At 46.3% G+C, this 23,035-nt stretch overlaps 1 protein-coding gene across 1 annotated transcript; it reads right to left on the bottom strand.

The window, feature by feature from the left end:
* Nucleotides 1-266: 266 nt before the first annotated feature.
* SCD5 (stearoyl-CoA desaturase 5) lies at nucleotides 267-21,164 on the bottom strand. Its single transcript, XM_026068488.1, has 5 exons — nucleotides 21,143-21,164; nucleotides 12,477-12,607; nucleotides 7,564-7,769; nucleotides 1,442-1,674; nucleotides 267-499 (listed from the first exon to the last, which is right to left on the bottom strand). Exons 1-5 carry the CDS (start codon nucleotides 21,162-21,164, stop codon nucleotides 309-311), a joined length of 783 nt encoding a protein of 260 aa, XP_025924273.1. The 3' UTR covers nucleotides 267-308.
* Nucleotides 21,165-23,035: the final 1,871 nt, after the last annotated feature.

The following is a 23,035-nucleotide window of genomic DNA, read 5'->3' as shown; positions in this document are numbered from 1 at the left end:
TTGGACAAGAACTACAGTGACTAAAACCAAATCTCTCTCATGTTTAACTCTAATATTAAATAATATATAACATTTTTACACTTACTAGTCTGAAGTTTGGACATAAGACAACTAATAGGAAAAAAAAAAAAAAGCTGGGGCTGAATCTTTTCTTGAGGGAGTCACCTCAGGAATTAATTTGGCCCAACTGATCTGAAAAAACTAACTTTAACCAGAAGAAAATAAATCCAGTGCACGCACATGGGTGCGCGCACCCCTCACACAAACACATATACAACGGCACTGACATACAGAGAAGCRTTACTTTTTCAAGCACTGCCATCTCCAGTCCTTTCTTTGCGAGCCTGGATCATCTCCTTTGGAGCCTGTTTTCGGTCAGTAACTAACCCCAACCAAAACATGAAGTCAATGAACCAGGTGGTTGGGTTGAACTTCAGGCCCAGCTCACTGGCTGAGTAGTCGAACGGGAAGGTGTGGTGATAGTTGTGGAAACCCTCACCTGGAAAAAGAGAGAGTTTTTGAAGGCTGCATGGCCAGCAGGTTTATGCRTTTAGAGATACACTTGGGTGGGACATCCCAGTGCCTGTTTCCCAAGTCCTCAATCCAGGCCAGGTCATGCTCCAGCCACATCTGTCTATGAGAGACCCGACCCCTGGGGAAGATCCACATCTGACATAACACAACGCTTCGGACTTTGTTTCCCAGAATAAAGGGGGATGTTTCCCACCCCAACACTCAGAGAAGAAAACTAGACGTGCTTCAAGAGGGAAAACTTATAACTGAGTAAGAAGCAGAGTCGCTTCTTTCTATTTTGCTGTCCCAAACCGACTTTTGAAAACAGTGGATCGCTGCCATGAACGCAGATTCTCTTTGCAGTTCAAGTTGAGCCGTTAGGCTTAGTTCCCCCCACCTCGGAAAGGCTGGAGCCCAGGCAGATGCCTGTTATCCCCAGTGCTTGGGAAGAGGGCCTGGGAAGCCGCATCTGGGCATGGCTCTGCGGGCTCGTGAGAGCTATTCCAGCTGGCGGAGAACTCAGTTTGCTCTTGCTCATACTCCCCTGCGAGGGCAATGCAGAGCAAGCATTTGCCTGGGCTACTCAGACCAGGGGGCTCCTTGATCACCAGGTCCCAATTATTGCACACCAAAGCTCAGGGCTGATGCGCCTCTCTTCCCRTGACTCGGAGTCCCCAGTAGGCACATTAGGGCAATAAATAGCATTATTTCAGTGCCTTCAACGTGGGTGCTGTAGCAGAACAAAGGAGCCATCCTCTAGGACACACAGGCTCCAGCCACCTCCAAGCTCTGGCTGAAAGTGGTGGCCAGGTACAGACTTCCAAAAACGCTGGCCAGGGTGGAACAGGACTGGATGGGGGTTATTGCTCTAAGCCTGCAAACCTCTAACTGGAGCTACAGCTTCAGCGCTGCGTCTTTCAGCACTCACCAATGGCTCCCAGAGTGACGAAGGTGTTCTGCCTGGGGCTGATGTACTTGTCGTAAGGGCGGTTGCCATACATGTGAGCTGCGCTGTTGACCAGCCAGGTGACGTTGAGGGAGATGGTGTACCGGAGGATGGAGGCGAGGAAGTAGGCATTCCACAGACTCTCGCCCCAGAGGTACCACGGCACGAAGGTAGGGATCACAAAGCACATCAGCACTACTGAGCTCTTATAGTACCTATAGGGAAACAAAAGGACACCATTACTGTGCTGGGAACAACAGCTGCGAGGGCTACTGGCTTGGATCGCTGGAGACACTGGTTTGTCAGAAACCCCTGGCATAACCTGGGCCAGCCTCATAATCTCTCTTTGCACTGTCCTCACTGCTGTGAAGTGGAAGGACATCACCGCAGCCAAGGCGCTGCAGAGGGGCTCCATGTTTCAGGGTTTAAATGGGAATGCTCCAAGTGAGGCACCTTTGTCTTCGGAGCATTCATCCGTTGTGACAATTCCAGCTGGGCTGAAACAGTCTGAACCCAGGACCTCCACATCTACCGATCTGCATGAACGAGGATACACATGCCAAGACTTGCCTAGGGCTTAGTACCATCGTCAGCTACTGAGAGCTAGGAAGGACTGTGGCTGTCACGTTCATCCTCTCAGAACTAGGGAAGTGAGTGTTCACCTCCTCTGAAAAGCACCAGGAGATATGTGGAAGAGAAGTGCCAGGYGAGGGACAGCTACTACTACTGGATGCTAAGGAAACATGCTAGGAAAAGAATTGCAATGAATAAATGAACCGCTCCAAGAACGGAGGAAAAGGCTCAATCTAAAAACCCATTTTTTACATGTCAAACTGAAATACCAACTATATCCCAGTAGATATTAGCTATATTGATTTTTTTGGAGCTCAAATCACTTTTTGTTTTTCGCTTTATTTTGTTTTAAGAGATAAACTAGGTCAATGTCTCAAGAGCAATATTACGGGAAAAAAAAGTTGCAAGTGATCCCAATTTTTACCTTTCAACACAGATTTCAGCATCATTAACACCATGGATGTCTCCAAACAATCCCTAGAAACACTTGCTGGAAACAATCTGCCATTAGGAAGCTAACAAGCAGTTCTTCCATTTTTAAAAGGCAGTCCTCCTACATTGTCCCAACCTTGGAAGGCAGATAACTCAGCAGTTAACAGCTGCCACAGCCCTCACCAAAGAAAAACATGAAGCTGAACTACTTGTCAGCAGCCCAGCCAACGTGCTGCTTGCTCAGCATCAGAAAAGTCAGCTCTTCCACCAAAAGCAGTTGTTATAGAGGRCTCCAGGGTTGTGTTTTAGTTCTCTCTCTTTGTATCGTTGTCAGGGCTCTCAATAGTCTACACTGGAACAYGTGTTTGTTTTCATGGTCCGCTGCCCAACGTGACTGGGATGAGTAAGTGAAAGGCTCTGCTGGGAAGAAAGAGAATATCCACACAATGGAGACATTTTCTGGCTCTGCCAGAGTGAAAACTGTGCCAACTCCAACCTAAGTGTCCAGAAGGACAAACCAGATAACACTTGTCACAGGAAGAGAAGGATCACCACAACAGGGAAGGTTTTGAATACTCACAACCCATATGACAATTTTTTCCAAGAGCAATTCAAAATGCAGAGACAGCCTGAAACCCCAAAGCAGCAACTAACACTGGGGCTGAACACTGGAGACCCAGTCCCCAGAGTCAAGCCCCTGAGTTCAGCACTTTTAATTCTGGGGGGGTTCAGAGCTGGCTGTAAACCCTGCAGCTGGGGCCCGTCACTGGGACTGAGAAAAGCCTTGGGCCTGGGGTGGCACTTCAGCGACATCAGCTGAGCTGGGCTGGGCCAGAAACACAGCGCAGTGCTAAGAGGCAGCAAAGATTTCCCCTGAGCTCAGATCGGSGGGAACCTGGAGCACAGGGCAGGAACAGCCCCTTTCTACCCTCGCTGCTGTGTCAGCCTCCAACAGCGGCCTCCAGTAGTTGCGGCAGAGCCAAAGCAGCTGCCAAGAGGCCATGGGCGTCCGGCTAAGGCTGAGGAGAGAGCTCTGTCTTGGCCTGGCGGGCCAGGATTACTTTTGCTCTTGCAGCACACAGGCTGGCACGTGCCCTGCCGCTTACATACGCTCATCACCTGGCATTCACAGTAAGAAGCAAACTCCATGACGTACAGTCTCCTCTTTGACCAACTTCAGCGTAACAAGGCACAAACTATATATAACCTTTTAGCTTTTGAGCATCTGTAGTATGCTTGTGTGCACGTGTATGTGCACGTGTGTGTATACAGCAGAAAGAGCTAAAGGCAGATCTTACTGAGCAATGGAAGAGGCCATGTTAGATCACAGCAACTGCTCCACCCTGACTTTAACAGCTACCATYTTTAGTGTAGACTGTGTCCCTGCCTGCATGGCCTGTTTGACCTCTGCCAAACTCTTCTCTCAGACCAGACCCCATCTCTTTGCAAGGGCTTGTACAGAGTACAAAAATGATGATTTTACTCAATTTACCCACTAAATGAGAAGGCCATTCTGATTTYTTCCACTCATGGGTACCCTCCTGTAAAGCAGAATGGGCACACACATCTTCCTCTCCTTTCAAATGAAAATCACCCTTTTTATGCAAGAAGTTTAAGTTTTCAAATGGTTGTTCTGGCTATGCACAGGGGAGGTAGGAATCTGAGAYGCATTCAGAGCAAGCACTCAACAGGGGGAGCAACAAAATATCTCTCCTAGCCTCAAACTGCTCCTCAGCTCTGAGACAGCAGGTCTAGTTTGCTTCTCATGTTTTGGGAGAAAGCAAAGCCCCAGAATGAGACACCTGGCTCTGAAGGGTTCAGCCGAGCCTGGAAAATGCATATGATCATATACTGGGAAAAAAAAAACAACAAAAAAAAACCCAACACAGAGCAGTGGAGGGAGGAAGCTGAATAGTCTGACCAGACAGACCAACAGGAGAGCTTTATAGCAAAAGTAAAGCCATATGCTCAGACGAGGCAGGGAAGAGAGAGTGTAGGATGCAGGGAGCACAGAGGTGAAGAGGAAAGACCATAGTGGGAGAAATGAGCAGAAAAGGAGCCAACAAGCCAAGGGGAATGATTCAAAGGGAATGATTCAAAGGGAAGTGGAGAAGAGGAGCAGTTCTGCAAGAAGGGGGAAGGAAAAGCCAAGAGAGCAACAGGAAATAAATGACTATTAATGGAGAATGGGCTAAGCGTGCTCAGAAGCAGAGAGCAGCAAGACAACGGGAAGAGTCAGTAAGTGGGGGCTGCGTCTGACAAACCAGCTACAGCGCKTCCCCAGCTTGAGAGGCAACATGGCCCTGTCCTCCCTGCCGAGCCCTTCCACGTCCTTGGAKCCCAGATTTACCTACATCCTACAGTCATCCCAGGGCATCATCACAAGAGAAAGAGAAAGTGGCCACACGCAACTGGAGCAGCAGGCCACAGGATTGTCAATGGGGTGAAGGAAAAAAAAAAAAAAAGTACAAGCTAAAAGTTTGTTCCCTTGTTCCCATCCGACAGGTTTAAAATAGACCCCTGCTATTGTTGAGGATTTTCTGGAAGGGATGAGAAAGAGCAAGGTTTGGTTTTAATTGAATGGTTACTAAAACTTTTTATTTGCCAAAAGTTTTTCAGATAGCAAAAACTGTTGATTTGGTTTGACAACAACAACAAAAAAATCCATTCAAGTTCCACTTAACAGCCACAGGATTTTGAAAAATGTTAGTATTGGCAGCATTTTTGGAAGAAAAAAAGTTTCCATGAACATAACTCTCACCTAAAACATGCCACCCAGCTTTGACAATCTTGTGTATGAAATAAGTTAATCCTGTGCTTTGCAAGCTCTCAGTTTGATTTGTTTTGTTTGAGGACAGCCTCACACGCTGGGCTCCAGATGAAGATCTGCACAGCTACATAGACCATGGTGAAAAGCAGGCATCTCCACAACTCTCATAGGGCTCTTTCTTCACTCACCTGAAGCAAAGCTCTTCTAAGGAAAAAATCCCCATTCTTCACTCCACCAAAAATAACGCAAAACTTCCCACTGACTTCTGAACCAGGCCCTGGATAAGGTTTGCAAACCTCACCAGTTCAAGATTAGAAATTAAGCTGTCTGGGAAAGAATTTTTCCATTCTAGAAAACTCTTTCAGAGTTTAAAACTTTTCCCACTCAGCACTGAGACAGAAGAGAAAAATTATCAAAACAGCTAATCAGGCACTGATTCAAGCCCTTCTGTGAGATGCAAGAAGCTCAGACTGAAGTCTTTGATTAGGACATGAGATTTCACATTCAAACGGGTACATGACTACAGATATTTTGTCACKTCAGGGTCTGTCTCCCTCTGACTGAAACAAACTGGAACTGACAAATCTCCTTGCCTGGATTTGGGGGAAACTGATACATTTCCATGAAACAGTGCCAGTTTCACCAAATCAGTCCTCTAATGAAAATGCTCCAACCTGCGAGCCTCTCTTTTACATCAAATGTTGTTCTTCAGGATCGTCACACTGTTATTCCCAGAGGGTTATATTCTGCTGTCAGTCACACCTGAAGCAGGACAGTGATTTCAGCTGAAGTGTTGTGGGTTTAAACTGTTGATTGAGCAGTACCTTATCCACAAGTTATCAGCACCCCTGAATTCAGTAAAGCTAACAATCTGGCCTTAAAACAAAACCTGACAAAGAGGAAGGGTTTATTATGATTTTAACTGATCGAACCTGCTAGTTCTTCCATACTGTCAAAAAAAAATGCACTTCATCCTTATGAAAACGATGGAAGCGGAATTTTTCTTCCAACAGGAGGAAAGGCAAACTCTAGAAGCCCTGGCCACAGGGGTTTGGGATATCTCTCTTTGGGGCACTACCATGCAGAGGTACTCAGTTCTGGCATCAGTTTTCTAAGCTGGTTACAGTTGGTCACCACTGACCCCCTCCAGGGACAAATACAGTGCTGAAAATGGGACAGAGCTTGTGACATGCTGAGCTAAATTGAACAGGAGCCTGAAGGTGCTTAACCTTTTGGAGGGACAAGTCTTTCACATTTAAACCAGCACTCATTTAAATGACTGCTCTGTCTGCAGAGATGTGTACAAGAGCACGAGATTGAGATATCACAGGAAATGTTGATATCCAGAGCAAGGACATTTACTAAAACATAACTTACCTGCACCAAATGTACTTAATCACTACATAATGTTTGCAGCATGATCAAGGCAGAAAAGCCTGCTTCTTGTAGGATACTGTTGTCTTGGTATAGGTAACAAAACAGCCAAGAGTTACTGTAGCAAACTGCAAGGGAAGCTTTGCAAACACCCACTGCTGACGAAGAAGCCAGTGTAAGTGATAAAACAGGCTGATGGTAGTGAATTCCTCCCTCCTGCAGCTCCTCTGATGCAGGGGTAATTCTGATAGCATGCAGCTTTCTCCAATGCAAAAAAAGACAAGTATTTCAGGACTCAATTCACTGCCCCCTTTGCCCATAAAATGCTCAGAAATGCAGTTATGTGGTTTGTAGTCACTGGAGCAAATACTTGCTGCCACAGTCCTGCATTTGTTCCTATAATGCATTTACTCATATAGAGGACAAAGCACGCTGCTCAATTCCCGCCTCTCACAATGTGTGTAACAAGCTGAACTTGGTCTGTGTTAATTCTCACGGGAGATGATTAATTGTGCAAAGAATGACAGTCCTGGAAGAGGAAGCACTTGGTCTGAGCTGGCCCACAGGTGCCAAAGATGAGTTTGCAGACTGAAATGTGCAGTTTTGCATTAAGACAGCTAGCGATTACAGCCTTTACTCCACTGATCACATGAGAACACCAAGATCCCAGCAGCTTCTGCTGTGGCTGTTTTGACAGACAGCCCTGGCTTTTTGGAAAAGCACAAGGACAAGGATAGTGCAACTCTGCTTATGCACCAGAGCCTGCAAAGATAGTCTGCAAGCTTCAGCAACATGGCTATAATGAAGGGAAGGGGGATGGCAGTCCTACTGCCTGCAAAGCTGCAGGGATATCTTGGGGGAAAAAAGGGAAAGACGACAATAAAGAAGGAATCACAACCAGGCAGTGAAGTGATCCCTCCAAGCGGCATCACGACAGCCAAGCGCTCCCACTTACTTTCTTTGGAACCTGACGACAGGGTCGTCCAGCAGGTCAGTGAAATCCAGTTTCCTCCCCTTCTCTATGACGTCCCGGTGCTTGCGCACGAACAGCCAGCCGATGTGGGAGAAGAAGAAGCCACGGCGGGCATTGTGCGGGTCTGCATCCGTCTCCGAGTACTTGTGGTGCACACGGTGGTCTCGGCTCCACTCATAGATATCGTTCTGCACAGAGAGCATAGTGGGGTGAGAGGAGAGAGGCTGGGCGCTGCTTTGGCAGGACTGTCTCCTGCTCCCGCCCTGCATGTAAACAGCAACCAAGCTCTGCACTGATGCTTTTCAGTAAAAGTTATCAGCTAAAGGCATTTTGAGGGACCCTGGCTTTGCAGGGAGACCACCAAATCATGGTGCTCCCATCAGTKCCCACACATGCTCTGGGAACCAGTGACACAGACTGGACACAACCTGGGGCTGGAAAAGGCCTTGGGCCAACAGCTTCTTGGGAAATATCATCAGCCTGCGCTAGTCCTRTGTCCTTTCCTGGATGTTCACCATCAAAAGGTGAACCTGGTACATCCATGTCTACCTTCTTATTTTACGACCTGGCCACAGGGGTTTGGCTTATCTGTCTTTGGGGCACTACTATGCAGAGGTACTCAGTTCTGGCATTGGTTTTCCAAGCTGGTTACAGTTGGTCACCACTGACCCCCTCCAGGGACAAATACAGTGCTGAAAATGGGACAGAGCTTGTGACATGCTGAGCTAAACTGAACAGGAGCCTGAAGGTGCTCAACCTTTTGGAGGGACAAGTCTTTCACATTTAAACCAGCACTCTCATTTAAATGACTGCTCTGTCTGCAGAGATGTGTGTAAGTACAAGAGCATGAGATTGAGCTATCACAGGAGATGTGCCTACTTCACAGGAAACTAAGTATTGCATTCACTGACAGGCTGGAATAACAGTCTCAGTCCCAGAACACCAACTCAGCATTGGATCCGGATCAGATACAAACTAAGTTCAGCCCTGTCTCTGCTAAAGCTGTCAGCAGATATGGGTCACTGAAATGCCCTAGGGCTGTAAACGGGACTAGGTAGATTGCAGGGAGGAAGGGATGGACCACAATTTCAGACCTGGATCCTTAGAGTGAGGCACTCAAAATTTACTCAACTGGAAGGATTTCAGTCTCAAAGTTTTCTCTGCAGGATGCATTGGCTTTCAGACAAAACCATTTGTTTTTTTCAGTGATGATGAGCTATTACCATAGGGACTCGTGTATGCAATGCTTTCAAAAATTAGGYCACATATTCGGGCACTCATCTATGAATTCAGTTGCCCAACATTAGCACCGAAACATGAAAATGTTAGTTTATGCCCAGATCWACAACAACAGTATGAGCATTAGTCAAACAATGCTTAGCTGAGAGTGGCTTTCTCTCCTTTTTCCATCTTCGCACGCCAGGGAAGTAGCCAAGCAGTAACAGTCAAAGAAGCAAGGGTTTGGGTTGGTTTTTAGGAACAGCAGTAGTACCCACACCACAGCAACTTTCCTCCCAGCAGAACTGAGCAAACAGACAGTTTGTGGTGCCTGTGAAGTGCCCACCGTGCAGCAACAATCAAGACAGAGAATATACTGCAGGATATAGTAAGCCCAAGCTAACGACACTATGTTCATCCACATTCTGTGAGACAAGAGCCATATGCTGAAAGCATAGCAGAAATCACTGCTTTCTCTCAGTTGCCACTACTGGGGAGCACTGAGGCAGCCAGCGCTGGTGAGGGGGACTCCAGAAACAGCTGCTAATGGCAACTAGAGAATCTGGACAAAGGTATTGGTGTTCAATTTCAGCATCGTAAAGATGCTCTCTGCGAGAGCCCATGAGAGAGAAGTGAAGAACAGAAGCCCCTAAAGATCCTTAACTCAGAGTTGTACTCAGGGGTACTCGGCTCTGAACTGGTGTCATGCTGTGGCCAACTGAGGTTGGCTGATGAGGTTGCAGTAACTGTGGGAATGGATTGGACTGGGGAAGAGGGGAACATTTTTCTTTAACATCAACCTGTGTAAGTTACTGAGGCGAGGAAGTAAAGCTCAGTCGTCCCTTATCAGCGTTCACGTACGTCACACCTCAACTATCCCATTGCAGAAGAGAACAAGTAAACTTGGAGTAAAGTAAACCCAAAGAAGTCACCCAACTCTTCAGTAAGAACAAGGGGAGATTTTTACCYTGCTTCCATTTTATTTTCTCCTGCAGAGAAATCAAAAGGAATGAAAGCCTCCACTCTGCTTCAAGTGGCAGATTTATTCTTCTCTGGGAGTATCCAGAAGGCCGGAATATGCTAAGATTAAGTCATTTAAAAACACAACAAGATTAAGCAAGGAGTACACCTCAGAAAGGTCCTCTTTCTTAAACAGAAATGATCTTTCAAATAAGACTATTGATCATTACGCTACAAGAGTACTTGATAAAATTATTTGTGGCACAGCAGATAACCAGGTCAAAGCAATAACAGTGTGAGAAATTAGCTTGGCTTTTCATACCACAGCAAATACCTGCAGGGCTGGCAAAAAAAAAAAAGATTCCTCAGATGGAAGTGCTAGGAAGCTGTGAAACAACAGAATTGCATCTAATTAAGAACACAAAGGCTAAGAGGAAGTGAAGGCCAGAGGCCAGAGCTGTTGGCAATAAATATACAGGCAACTGGAGCATAGCACGTGTAAATGTGCTCCAAGTGTTTTAATAGCAACGGTTTTTCAGGAACATGTACCTCTTGATCAAATTTCAGGTAAACGCAAGAGTGCAATCCATTCCAAAGCAGAAAGTGGCAGAATCACACTGTGACAGTGATACGGACAAGAGGTTTTATTAGCGGGTCCCTTAATAAACCTGCAGACCAACACCCGACAACAAATTGGGCAGTGTAATCAACTCGGTGTGCTGACAGGACATTTCCAAGAACCACTCTAGCTCAGYGCAAAATGCTCACAGCACAGCTGTTAGTGACTGCATGTGTTCAGCTGAACATCACAGCTTGTTTTGTAGAGATGGCAAGGAGCAAGTGTATGGAACAATGTTACGTGGCAGATATGGGGGAGAGACACCCCGATGTCTTGACTGAAATGGTGAACTTTTAAACACCAGGAAATCAAGTAAACATAAACCAGGTACCCATTTCTGAGACAAACATGTGACAGCAAAAAGCACAAAGTCTTTCAAACTTACAAGAGCTTAAGTAATGCTAGATGAAGGGATAAGAATCAGTTCAGTATGCTCCAAGCATAAAAATGCATTGGGATAACAGTTGCATCTGATGGGATCTCAGAGGAAGTACAGCACGTCACAGTCCCATGCAACATAAAGTTAAAACCGCTCAGCCAAGTTTCCAGTGCTCCCAAGAAGGCTGAATATCGAGGAAGCCAACATCCAGGGACGCTGAAACAATCTCCAACGCTACCTCTTCCTCCCCATGCCAGTGCTGGGGAAATGGACAGGAACACTCCTTCACCAGTTGTTCATGGTGGTCAAAATGGACTTTCACAGGTAATGGATGTCACGGTAACTAGGAGCAGGCTTCAGACTGCTTAAAACGGAGTGGGTGATTTGGCCTTTGGTTTTCCTTCCAACAAGAGAAGGACATAAAGGTGGCTTGAAGTCACTTTGAAGTACTCCCCTGCCTCAGATTCATGCCGTGTTTGCCTCAGCAAAAAGCAATGATGAGGCCAACACAGCTGAGATGCATAGCAACAGGGGAGCAGAAGGCAATGAAATCACAACAGTCAGGCTTACTGCAATCCAGCTTGACACAGATTCATTTGAATTGACCATGAAAGATAAAATCTGCTGTAAAACAAGAGGCCGGTACCAGGGGGTTCTTAAAAACTCAAAACAGTTGTTTAACATGCTGAGCAAAGGTTTTGTCAAGCTTTGCAAGGAACAGAGTGGCACAAAGCAGCTGAAATATGAGTCAGAATAACAGGGAGTTATAGTCAAACTGAACATCTCCTCAACATATTCATACAAATGCATTGTGCTCTTTGTAATGTGAACAGGGATTAATAAGGTCAACTCTCTCTGCTTTAAAAAGAAGGTAAATCAAAGATAATACAATGAACAGTACAGAAGTGGATAAAGGGACTCACTTCATCCTCTCTCAAGGTACAAGAATAACTAGTCACCCCAAGAGATTGAAGGGAAAAAGCTGAAAACTCAAAGCACAACTCACAAAGCACAACTCACCTGTGGAACTCAGAGCCATAAGAGGTTAAGGCAGCCAAGCTAGATAATTTATTATGTTAGTACAGAGACATATATCTGTTCTTAACAAAGGAGTAGTATGTTTACACTGAGAAGACCCTGGTTCTAGTCTGACTCCTACCACCAGCTGGGTGTTACAGGCAAGTTTTGAAGTCTAAGATTCCCTATCAGTAAATACAGATAGTTGCACTTGTTCRCGAATGTGTTTGGATTCTACTGATGAAAAATACCGTATAAAATAGAGATAAAACAAGACTGCATAAAAAGATGCCTGTTCTCATTTCTGGGTACATGAAACAATCTCTAACTGCTTGGCTGGATAAAGAAACCTGTTTACAGATGTAGTTGCACGCAGCTGGCTTTTACAGAGGTTTCTACATTGTCCTGTGAAGTGTTGGGCCTGACCTGGGTCAGAGATAGGCTGCTGGGGTGCTGAGCCCCTGACCTGTGCATGTTTGACTTTGCCCTTAAGTAATTATTGCTCCTAGACTGCCAAATGCGTATTGCTATGTGGGTGGCGAGAGGGGCTGTATACGCCCCTGAGCCAGCACAGGGTTATAATCAGCAAATGTCTTGATGCTGATATTTTTCCCTGTTGATGTCTCTAAGCTGAAGAGATCCCTTCACAGGAGATAAAGTTGCCTGGAGGCCAAAAATCAGGACAGGCAACCACAACCCCACCTGGAAAGCCATGGAGTTAGCTGCAGCCAGAAAGATCCGCAAAGGCAGCTTGGCTTTGTAGGAACGGTGACTCCATAAGCGATGTGCACCCGCTGTCACGCCCAGGGCTGTCATCAGGAAACAGAAATATGCTGAAAGACAAAAGACAACACACAGGATGTGCCAGGGGCCAAATGCCATTATTTTGCTTTCTTTGATGTAAAGATGATTCTTGCCCCTGCCTGCTGACGCCCGCAGGGACACTCGGAAGACAAGGCTGGGCAGACAGGAGATGAGGATCTTGGCCCAGCTCTGCCCTGGCTCTGCCCAGCGGCCCCGTGGCCACCTCATTCCACCTCCCCCCCTTTCCCACTTAGACAGTGCAGTGTTCAGGAGAGTTCAGCAGTACTGAAGCACCACACCGTGACTTATTTATGCTGTACACCTTTGCCAAATACAGTGGAGTGAAGCTTCATCATTCAGGTCAGAAAAGAAGCAACAACTCTTCTAACAGGACATTGCCTCCTCCAGACAGGTCTTTGCTCAAGTCTGATCTGTTCAGCTAACTGAGGAGGCCCCTGAAAAATAGTCTGTCATAGTTTCTACAATAAAAATTTCTCCTATCATTGGGAGCTTATACCTTGGTAAATAAAATGCACCAGGAAGCTCAGCATTCACAGTCCCCCTCAGCTTCAGGAACTTCTTGTCCTTTCCTGTTCCCTTAATTAAAAAAATGTCCAAGTAAACTGGTTTTGAGTATTTTTTCAGATGGCCAACACAGCAAGGAAATGGGTCTGTTCCTTACTCACAGCACTCTGGCTCCAGGCTGGATGCTTTGCCAGAGCTTGTGCGTGCTTCAGTGCACCCCCAGCTGCTTAAAATAATACCACCACCTCCACTGCGCAAGATCACAGCAACGGTACATCTCCAATTCTCCTTTCAGAAGGGACATGCGCTCACATATGGCTGGCTGGTTGACCCCATGTTTGAGCAGGCACAGGGAAGGGCCGGTGTGGTGTCAGAACAAGACAGAGGTCCTTCTGGGGTCCACTTGGCCAAGCCACGCATCTGTTCACTGATAGCTTTTTCTTTGATGTTCTTGCTGTTACTGTCTCTAGTTTCTTTGAATTCATGTGTGATGGATAATGTGTAGCATGGGTTATTTTGACTCGAAACAAAAGAGGAGTCCATTGGAAAGGCTAGAAGAACAGAGTGTTAGAGCCTCTTCTGTTTTGGAGACAGACTGGAGGGAAAATGGGGACAGCAAGGAGGAAAGAATTATATAAATCCCAAATAAATTGGACCACTTAAACTACTCACATTTAAGCTATCCAGCTGTCATGATATATAGGTTCTTTACTCCCTCCCATAGGAAGTGTTTATTTTACATACTGTGTCTGAAGAGTACATGCTCATTTTGCAAGTGTAAAATTAAAACCAGAGTGGACTGAAACAACAGGAATTTCAAAGGACAACCTCAAATGAGCTTGCATGGTCTAAGGCAACAAACGCACTGTTTAGCTAGTGCCCTATGCCACCTGAAACACACGGGCATGTTTTGGTTTTAACAGCCTATTTCCAATACCTAAGTAGAGTTATTGGAATAAAAAAAGGAAAATCTTATCTGTGAAAGGGAGTTTTCTACTTGTGTCTACGTCCGCACAACAGTCCATCCAGCAGGGAACCCTGCTGGACATGCAATAGCCAGAAAGGAATCTATAATTGGTTCTTGCAGTGTTTAATGTAAAAYGCCTACCTTTGCAAAGTGAAAATGAAAATATGCATATGTGCGTGGGTATCTACTGTGTCCCTCTATTAAATCCAAAGTCATAGTGCTTGAAATTACAGYGTCGAAGACAAAATACAACAGAAAGGTATCTGGCAAAATGACGGTAACCCTATTTCCTGTCCAGTCTAAAGAAGTAAATGAGAYCTTATCCACTTCACGGGTGAATCCATTGAGAACAGATTTACCCCAACTATTTCACATTATGTACACAGCCAAAATTCCTTCCATTTCCCATGCAGCAAACCAAAGCCTTTCTCATAAAATGTAACAGACAAATGGAGTCAGAATGGTCCTAATAAAGCTGAAACATCTCTAAAACCAGCTTTTGTTACCATCACTGAAGAGATAATTTCCTTCTTCAGCAGGCTGCAGTGTCCAAGCTGCTCCTACAAAAGGCTAATGTCTGCAGGTAAGCGCAACATGCTCAAGTCTGTTGTTCAGTTCAGACTTCTGCCTGCTCCCTGAAGGGAGGTACATGATAAAAATCATGCCATCCTCTCCACATGTTATTTACAGATCTATTTTTGTAACTACCAGATCAGTAAACAGGCTGACACCATGACTAACTTTCACTCCAGTTTCCTCTGCACTCTTGTAGCTGTTTGCACACACCTTTTAAGTGCAAGGCCTCAGACTCCTCCTATAGAATTATGGAATACCTGTTCTGCCATTTTCTACATATGATATTAAGCTGTGTCAGTTTGATAAAGCAAGAGTGTGGCAGAAACATCATTAAATAAGGCTTTCCAAATTGCCCAAATGACTGTAATTATGACAACAGATGTGTGACACTCAGAATACTGACTTTATCCAGCCAACATAAAAATATTCAGGTTATAGCCCTGAATCATCGTAAGAACATATTGTCTGTGGGCTTTATGTCTGGAGTGACTGGTTAACCTCATGCTCATCATAAGGGCTGAAATCCTCCACCATCCTTTTCGTTTCAGGGGATTTAGCACTTTCATATGAGCATCTCTCTCATCACTCTTGAGTCTTATTTCTAGCATACCATTAATGAAGCCAGAGGTATTGCCCCAAATAATAGTTTGCTTGGTTTCCCTTATCACATACAGAGGGGTTCTTCTCCCGCTACAAAGCAGAAGACAATTTCTTTGACCAAGCACTTCCCCAGACACCCATCTGAATCATGATCAATAGTACAAAACCAGAATTAAAGATAAGTGGGTACAAAGGAACATAAGCAACATTACTGTACTATTGATTTCTTTTTCTGTACAGTGCAAGAGAAAGGGAGGAGGGCGTGGGTGAGACTGACTGATAACACATGGGCCAGACAAATAGCTGCACTGAAGTCAATGGATTTATACCACTTGATGATCCAGCTTTCACGCTTTAGACAGCTCAGCTAAAGAGAGACCCCCAAGAACCATAYCTTTCAGTGACCCTGCTCCAAAACACCCCACATAACAACAGAGTTCTGAACAGTATTTTGGGAGTCTTGGGGCTGTCTTGGGGTGTTTAAGTGCCACCCTGTGTCCATACCTTTGAACAGCACCTTCCAGCCTAGGCCCTCACAGAGAAGCCTTCCCTCGGTTCATACCACAACCACTTCATTGGAAGTCCGTGGCTGCAGATGAGAGACGGATTTATCTAAAACAGTTCTGCAGGAGCCCCATTGCTGCAAAAGGCAGCTCTCAGGCAGAAGGTCTTCAGCAATGAGCCAAAAGCAGGCGAGCTGACTTGGGATAGCAAAGGACTCGTGGTGTGCCCCAGCAAAAGGAGGGGGGAAGCCTGTTACACCGGGGGTTCGCCTGGCACACCACGCTCTTCAAAAGGCTGTGGTCGGGAGCAGTCTGGCTCTTGCCCTCGTGGCTTGGCAAGCAGACAGGGAGACAGGAGCCGGACTGCAAAATCCTCAGGTCCTCAGATCCTCCCAGAAACATGCTGCATAGACTGAATGGGACTTTCCACAGATTCTCCTGGGCAGTGAACCCGAGCCCCTTCCTCCTGCCTTTTCAAGTCCCTCAGGGAACTGCCAGCCTCAGACCACCCCAGCGACTACTGGCTGCGATAAAGCTAAAATGGCTGGGGCTCATACCCACACAACACGTCTATTTTTTGGCTTTGCAGGGGAGGAATCGTAACAGCAGGAATTTTCCTAAAATAAATTCTGAGGGCTGAAACATCCCTGGAGGAAAAAAAAAAAAAATGCACAGGAGTCTGGTGACCAGAGCAGAAACAAATCCTGTCAATCAAACGCACTGCACGGTGAGATCARATTTCTGCGATTCTTAGAGGAATTAGGGTCCCTGAAAATGTTACTTGGACACCAATTCCCAATGTATAAATAGCTAAGAAGTCAAATATTTGCAGTGTAAAGATGGGTCCCAAGCTTTCCTTTGCAGAATAAATTATGAACTCAAACCAGAAATCAGGTTATAAACCATTTGATTTTACATTATTAATGTACAGTAATGATAGCTACAGTAACTATATGAGAAGAGAGCCACTACTTATCTACCTGGCTAACCTTTTTGAAGTGAACCCCTCCATGAAACATATAAAAGGATTACACTGTGGAGAAAAGCTCTGTTAAAAGCTTCGTTTATATGGAAAACTCCTCTTAGATTTGTAATCGAAGACACCTCCTAAGTAGTAATGAATAAAAAAATCCATAGGTATTGCAGAAAAAGGAAAAAAAAAAAAAAAAAAAAAAAAAACCAAAAAAAAATTTGAAACCACTTCCTTTAAAAAAAATTTTTTTTTTTTTTTTTTTAATTAAGAACTTAATATATAAGGAGGAAACAGCTAAAAATGCCAAATTAGTTTTCTAGATTTGTGAGCTAATTCTGCAATTGGGCTGATTTTTTGAAGCTAAATCACACACACAGACTCAAACTGCAGCATTTCAAGCTTAACCTACAAACTAAGAACCCAGCTGTGCTATCTCTCTGCTCCTATATATTGGCTTCACACATGATCGCAGGCCACCGCGAGCGCTGCAGACTCTGAATTCAGAGCACAGATGATAATCCTGTTGAGGAGACATAATATACTGCTTTTCCTCCCCTAGTCTGGTGCTGCAGAGCTGGCAGAAGCAAAGCACAGGAGAGGGATGTGCTGGAGCATGACGGAGGAGGCTGTCAGCAAACGGCCGTGATACAAAGGAGGCAACAGCAAGCTGACGGCATCCCGACCCCTCAAAGATGCCCAGCTACCAGGCCAAGAGGCATGTCCACTGGGCTGTCCTCGCTGGGAGGCCGAGCCAGCCCCAACACCGACTGCACAGAACGCCCTGCTAGGGAAACAAGCGGCGCCTGAGGAGCATGGAGAGCAACGCGAGGCACACCTCATCGCAGACCATGCCTGCTCCAGGGCCTCTTGGTAGCCTGTCCCTCTCTGGCAAAAGAGACAGACAGCTGAGACCAACTCTCAGGGTAGTCCCCGAGCAAACAGCCCTCCTGAGAGGCAGCGATGTCAGCTCTTCCCCAGTTCCAGCCAGCACAGAGATGGCAGAGCTGCACGCTCAGGTGGCTCCCCAGGGATGCTGTGTCTCCAGGCGAAAATCTAAGTCCTTTCCTTTCGCTTCCCCACTCTGCTCCCAATAAGGTACTTGACTGTACAGCTTCTCTGCTCTTCACCCCATGGCCCTGTTCTCCCATCTCCTGCTCCCTCTCACACGCCATACGGCACACAGCTAGGGCAGCCAGCAGAAATGCATGGCCATCTTTCCACACGCATGGTCATCTTTCCACTCTGTCTCTTTTTTGGTGTTGTGAAAAGTAAGACAGAGATGCTCACAGTTTCATATTGAAGACAAAGGGAGAGGAGAAGGATCCTTTCAAGCCATTTTCTGATTGCTTGTGCTGAGCTTGAAGGAGTTTTACCTCAATCATGGTTTGAGAGCACTGTGGAGCCTCTGCTTCACTGAGTCTCTGGCACAGAGCCATCTCCCTGGCATGGAGCAGAAGTGGGCTACTGTGCTGGGAACGCATCCCGACACTTATTCCAGGGCTCTGCAGCCGGCAAGGATAAAAGCATGCCTTACGTCTGCAGCAGGTTTCTCCTCTTCTGCCACAYGTGGCCCCAAAAGCAGTTTCCTTCTCAGCATCAGTTCTTGGTTACTCTGTTAACCACGAGAATTCATACCTGCTCTGTTAAATACTAATACTCTTGTTATTAGGCACACATCACACCAGCATACCTCTGCATCTTCCCTCACCCCTAGCATGCTGCAGGGTTCATGCGGACATACACGAGGGGCTGGCTCAGGGGAAACACCTCAACACGGTGTGTCATGTCTGGTTACTCCCCAGAGCAATGGCTGGCTTGGCCCTGAAGTGTGGTGAAGGCCCCAGACTTGCATAGCTTTGGAGGATCTAAACCGGCTATGGTTTGGCCTTGAGTCACTGTCTGTTTAAAGTGAAGATAACAGGTGCTCTAGCTCCAAACAAATCCATTTTTTCTCCCATTTATCTGAACATACTGGCTTCAGGATAGTTCCCCAGAAATCCTGGCCTCTTGACCTCCTTTTACAGCATGTGATGTCTGTTCCCTCCAGCCCTGCCCTTGGCAATGCTCAGGGACATATCCACAGCTGTCAGCTCTGCCAGCCCAGGTGCTAGTTACAGCCAGGAGGGGTGCCCACCTCTGTGCAGACAGGCCCACGAGCTAGCTGGGAATTCCTCTCTTCATCAGCTCAGCCCTCCCAGTGCACTTCCCCTTTGGGCACGAGCAGGAGGGCTGCACTGACCATCCAAATGTAAGACCCAAAAAGATGCAGGCAGGTTTGGGGCTTGCTGCAGGTCTGGTAGACTTGGGTGCTGTTCTTCACTGGTTTGGGTTTCAAAGGCAACTATGACCAGCAGCAGCTCACTGTGCGCAAGTCATGAAATTGCAGAGCCTGTGCAAAGAGCTCTGTGCCACAGGACTCAAACACTGAGCTAGAGCTGCCTTTGACTGGATGGTAAATCAGGATTTGTTCCAAAGATGGACAAATTAATCCACTAGAGCAAAGGTTTTAAGTGGGTTCTCTCTTGCTTCTTCCTATTCTTTCTCCTTTGAGAACTCATGGCAGAATTATTCTCTTCAACTCAGGAATTTTACTTCCCTCTTTTAATGTCTTATACACCTCCCCAGAAGCTACACTTCAATGGAATAAACCGGTGTAAAGTGCCTCCCCTGCAACCAGGGCTCCATCACATCATTCCCTTAGGCAGGCACCACATTTCCCTGCTCAGAGCCCTGCAGAAATGAGCTCTGCGCAAGCATAAGCACCGACAGGAGCATTTCCAACCAGGAGCTCACTCAATAGAGCACAGCTGATACAAAATACTTTTGAACTGGAGCAAAGGAAGAAGCATATGAGAGGAAACAAAGAGGAAGAAGAGGAAGATAGATAGAAAACAGCAGTAAGCCTGTGCAAAAGGACAAAGGAGAGAACCACACCACCATGGTGCACAGGGACAGRGAGAAGATGCAAAAGAGAAAATATACTTGAGGTTAAACTACTGTGCAAACAGGGAGCCAGCGGGTTGCTAGGCTCCAAAGTACACTCTGCCTGTGCACAGATGCTATTTATGGGAACATGCCAGAATCAATAGGCAGAAGATTTTTATTCAACATCCTTATTAATGACCTGAAACAAAGGCAAACAGCATATTAATTACAACTGCAGATGATGCTAAATTTGGAGCAGCAGCGAGAGAGCTAAGAAACACAAAGAGATCCACGCATAAACAGGGAAAGTAAAGCTCAAAATGAGATTCTGCCTGGATAGAAAAAGCAAAGTAATGTAGCTCAGGGGGCGATAACTGCAGACAGGGATCTGCAATGAGAATGAGATGCTTGGGGAAGCGGTAACCTGCAAGGAGGATCACCAACAGCGAATAAAATATTCTGAGCTTGCAATATGATAAGGCAGCAAAAGACATCAGTGTGATTTTGAACTGCAGGCACAGGGTATCATGTCACAGTCCAAGAGAGGCAATGCAAACTATACCAGGCAAGTTGTTTAAAAATGCATGGGATGGGAGATCAACAGCATCAAACATTTGGGCCACCTTTTTCAGAACAGCTCATCATGCCCTTAGCACAGCTAGATTTCCAAAAAAGCACTACTATACCAAGTGCCATACTCAAATGAAAATCTGTGTGTCCAAGTGGTCAACCTCTTATGAAGATATAGGGGATACTGCCACAGTCTGTAGCAATTTCAGTGGCATCAAGACATCATCCTTAGTTGTAAGTAGTTCCTTTGCTCTAAAAAGAAAAAAATTCAACTGCAGCCTCTCTGCTGTACGCTGAACACCAAAATTAGAAGCCCATCTCTTTCTGAAACCTGAGACCAACTTAGAGCTGTGATACACATTTACATTAGTGAACCCAATGGATTCCAGTTTGGTTCTGACTTTTACCTGGTTATAAAAAAGCAAATCAACCAAAACAAGAAATCCAACAAGCACTGGGTTCAGTCTGCACATCCGAGCAGACAATACTGGCTCCTGAAAGAGATGAAATAATTGGATATCCTTCGCAAGCACAGATTACAAGAAGACACGATCAGATAGCACCTACCTGCACATTGCCCAAGTCAAGCATAATCTAGTAACACAGAACAAACTGCAATCATCTCAATCAGCGTCATCTCTGAGGGACAGAACACCAGTTATAAAAATAGCAGTTGTAAAACAAAATCAATTACACATTCAAAATGTTGCTAATGTCAATATGTAAAACATGCTTTAAAATACAGAATAATGTCATACAATCATTCCTGTGGGATGGGAACACACAGAGCTTGGCATTAACTCACACCCTTTGCTTGCAACTCCTTCTTGTGAAGACAGACCTTCCCTTACCTTCTGCAGGGGACAGCCGGGCCAAGAGCAGGAAAGACAATCAGCGCTTGCTCTGCAGCCCCTGCCAGTCTCACCGGTAGTATCTCTCTCATACATGGACGAAAATCTTATAGTCCCTTGCAAAGCTAAGGGTTTTGGACACTGCATTCAAACACAGCGAGATGACTGCTTCAAAACTGGTATGGGCCCGGAAACCCTACATTCTCATAGTTCAGTCTGGGCAAGCAGTACTGAACATAGATCCCGCCGCAGCCCCATTTTCCAAAGAGATTTTGGGATTAGGCAAGTTCTGTGAACATTCAACCTTGCTTTCTTGTTACAAAATGCAACAAGTGTTTTTCTGGTCCTGACACAGCAAAGCACTGACTCAGCTTTTAAGTCCAACAATTAAAAATGTTAGTTTAGGCAGCACAGAGATTTACTACACAAAGCGACAGGAAACTAGGGCAGGAACTTTAAGATCACCTCTGKCTCATCAGTACCAAAGATGGAAACAACACGTGGAGGAAAGCGCTAGCTCTTCCAATAAGACAGAAGGCTCATCTAGTCCAATACTTTTTCTCCAACAGTGGTAAGATGAATTTCTATTCAGAGAAAGAAAGTGGATAGGGCTTGCAGGCTACGGTCCATTTCTCTTGCAATCCCCCAGGACCCACAACCCTTATCTTAGGGAAGTCATAGGGAAGTTCATCCCTGCCTAGTTCTTTTCTGATCCTGTTTCTACAAGTAGCTCTGCTATTGTCATGTTAATGATGAGCACACAGGTCAAATCCCGAACTGGCCCGAGGGAGGGAGGAGGGGGCACAGAAGAGGAGCTTCTTATCGCAAATCCAATTACATGACTCTTCGCATTGAGGCAAACTCTGCTGTGATGGGACAGAGCATGAAGAAAATGCAACGGGATCTTTTTTCCTCTTGGGATCACTTGCATATGGAAAGTGGCATATATGTTCAAGGGAAAGATATACCTGAGGGACAGAGGATATTTTTAACTGTGGAGTCCACAACACTGATCTACATTTCAGTCTTCATTCTACATTTCAGTCAGTGAAAATGTCAGGGCACACACTGTATCACGAGATCCTACAGGGCTTGCTGCACACTTAGCACACGGAGCAAAGTTAACCAGGAGGCACGGGCTGGGCTGGCAGCACGTTAGGCTGGCAGCCTCCGCTAGGAGACGAGCACTATGGCCACGCCATGCCGTCTCTAGGAGGGCCTGGCTGTGCATGAGGGCTGGAGCCACCAGGCGCTCTGGAGCTGCAAGCTCAGGAACGTGACTGAGGGCCGCTGTGAAAGCCTGACCCCGAGCCTGCRCACACCCTGGGCCAGGGCAGAGCGGGGCTGAGGGCAGCCACCGGGAGGGCTGGAGTTGCTGCCGAAGACAGCAGCTATTCTTGCCTGGGGTGTACGGACCGGAGAAACCATGGCGCAGGCTCCTGCACAATGCAGCCGGGTTACTGCTCGCACCAGCAGCACCTCCACGCCGGTGGACATTAAGATGCCATACTTTGCACAGAGTACGTGGAAAGGAATTAGCAAAGTTGGAGGCTGTCCCAGAGCTGTTATCACAGTTCCTCTTAGCAGGAGGGCGACAAATCTTTTATCAAGATAACCACCAAGGGTCAAGGCCTTCGTTTCACACCTCGTTCCAAGGATGTCAGCCCCACTTAGTCCTGCATTGGTGCAAAATCCCTGCAAAGAGAGCTCAGAACAAGCTGCAAGAACATCACTCTCTCCTAGGACTGGCCCTTGTTACTGACACCTGCAGCCCTAACACGGACTTCAGCAACTGGGGACACCRTGGCCTCAAGTCAGCAGGCAGACGACCTCGTCCAGGCCTGGCAGACCCCTCTTTGGACTGCCGAGCACCTTCTCCATCTCCCTGGAGCACCCCATGCAGCAGGGGCTCTTGCAGGCAGAAAGATAATGAGCTAGCAGAGAAAGCCGGGCGCTCATCCTCGCAA

The sequence above is a fragment of the Apteryx rowi genome, unplaced genomic scaffold (assembly GCF_003343035.1).
Source record: "Apteryx rowi isolate R43461 unplaced genomic scaffold, aptRow1 scaffold_270, whole genome shotgun sequence".
NCBI lineage: Eukaryota > Metazoa > Chordata > Aves > Apterygiformes > Apterygidae > Apteryx > Apteryx rowi.
Note: the sequence above shows the minus strand (reverse complement) of the source record. Positions and strands in the feature narration are given on the sequence as shown.

Bases quoted from the DNA above. Each gene is read 5' to 3' on its own strand.
- SCD5 (XM_026068488.1), bottom strand. From the start codon at position 21,164: ATGTATGAGAGAGATACTACCG. The intron at 12,608-21,142 runs GTGAGACTGGCA...TTTGTCTTTCAG, and splicing joins GTATGAGAGAGATACTACCG to CATATTTCTGTTTCCTGATG. The intron at 1,675-7,563 runs GTAAGTGGGAGC...GTTTCCCTATAG, and splicing joins GTCGTCAGGTTCCAAAGAAA to GTACTATAAGAGCTCAGTAG.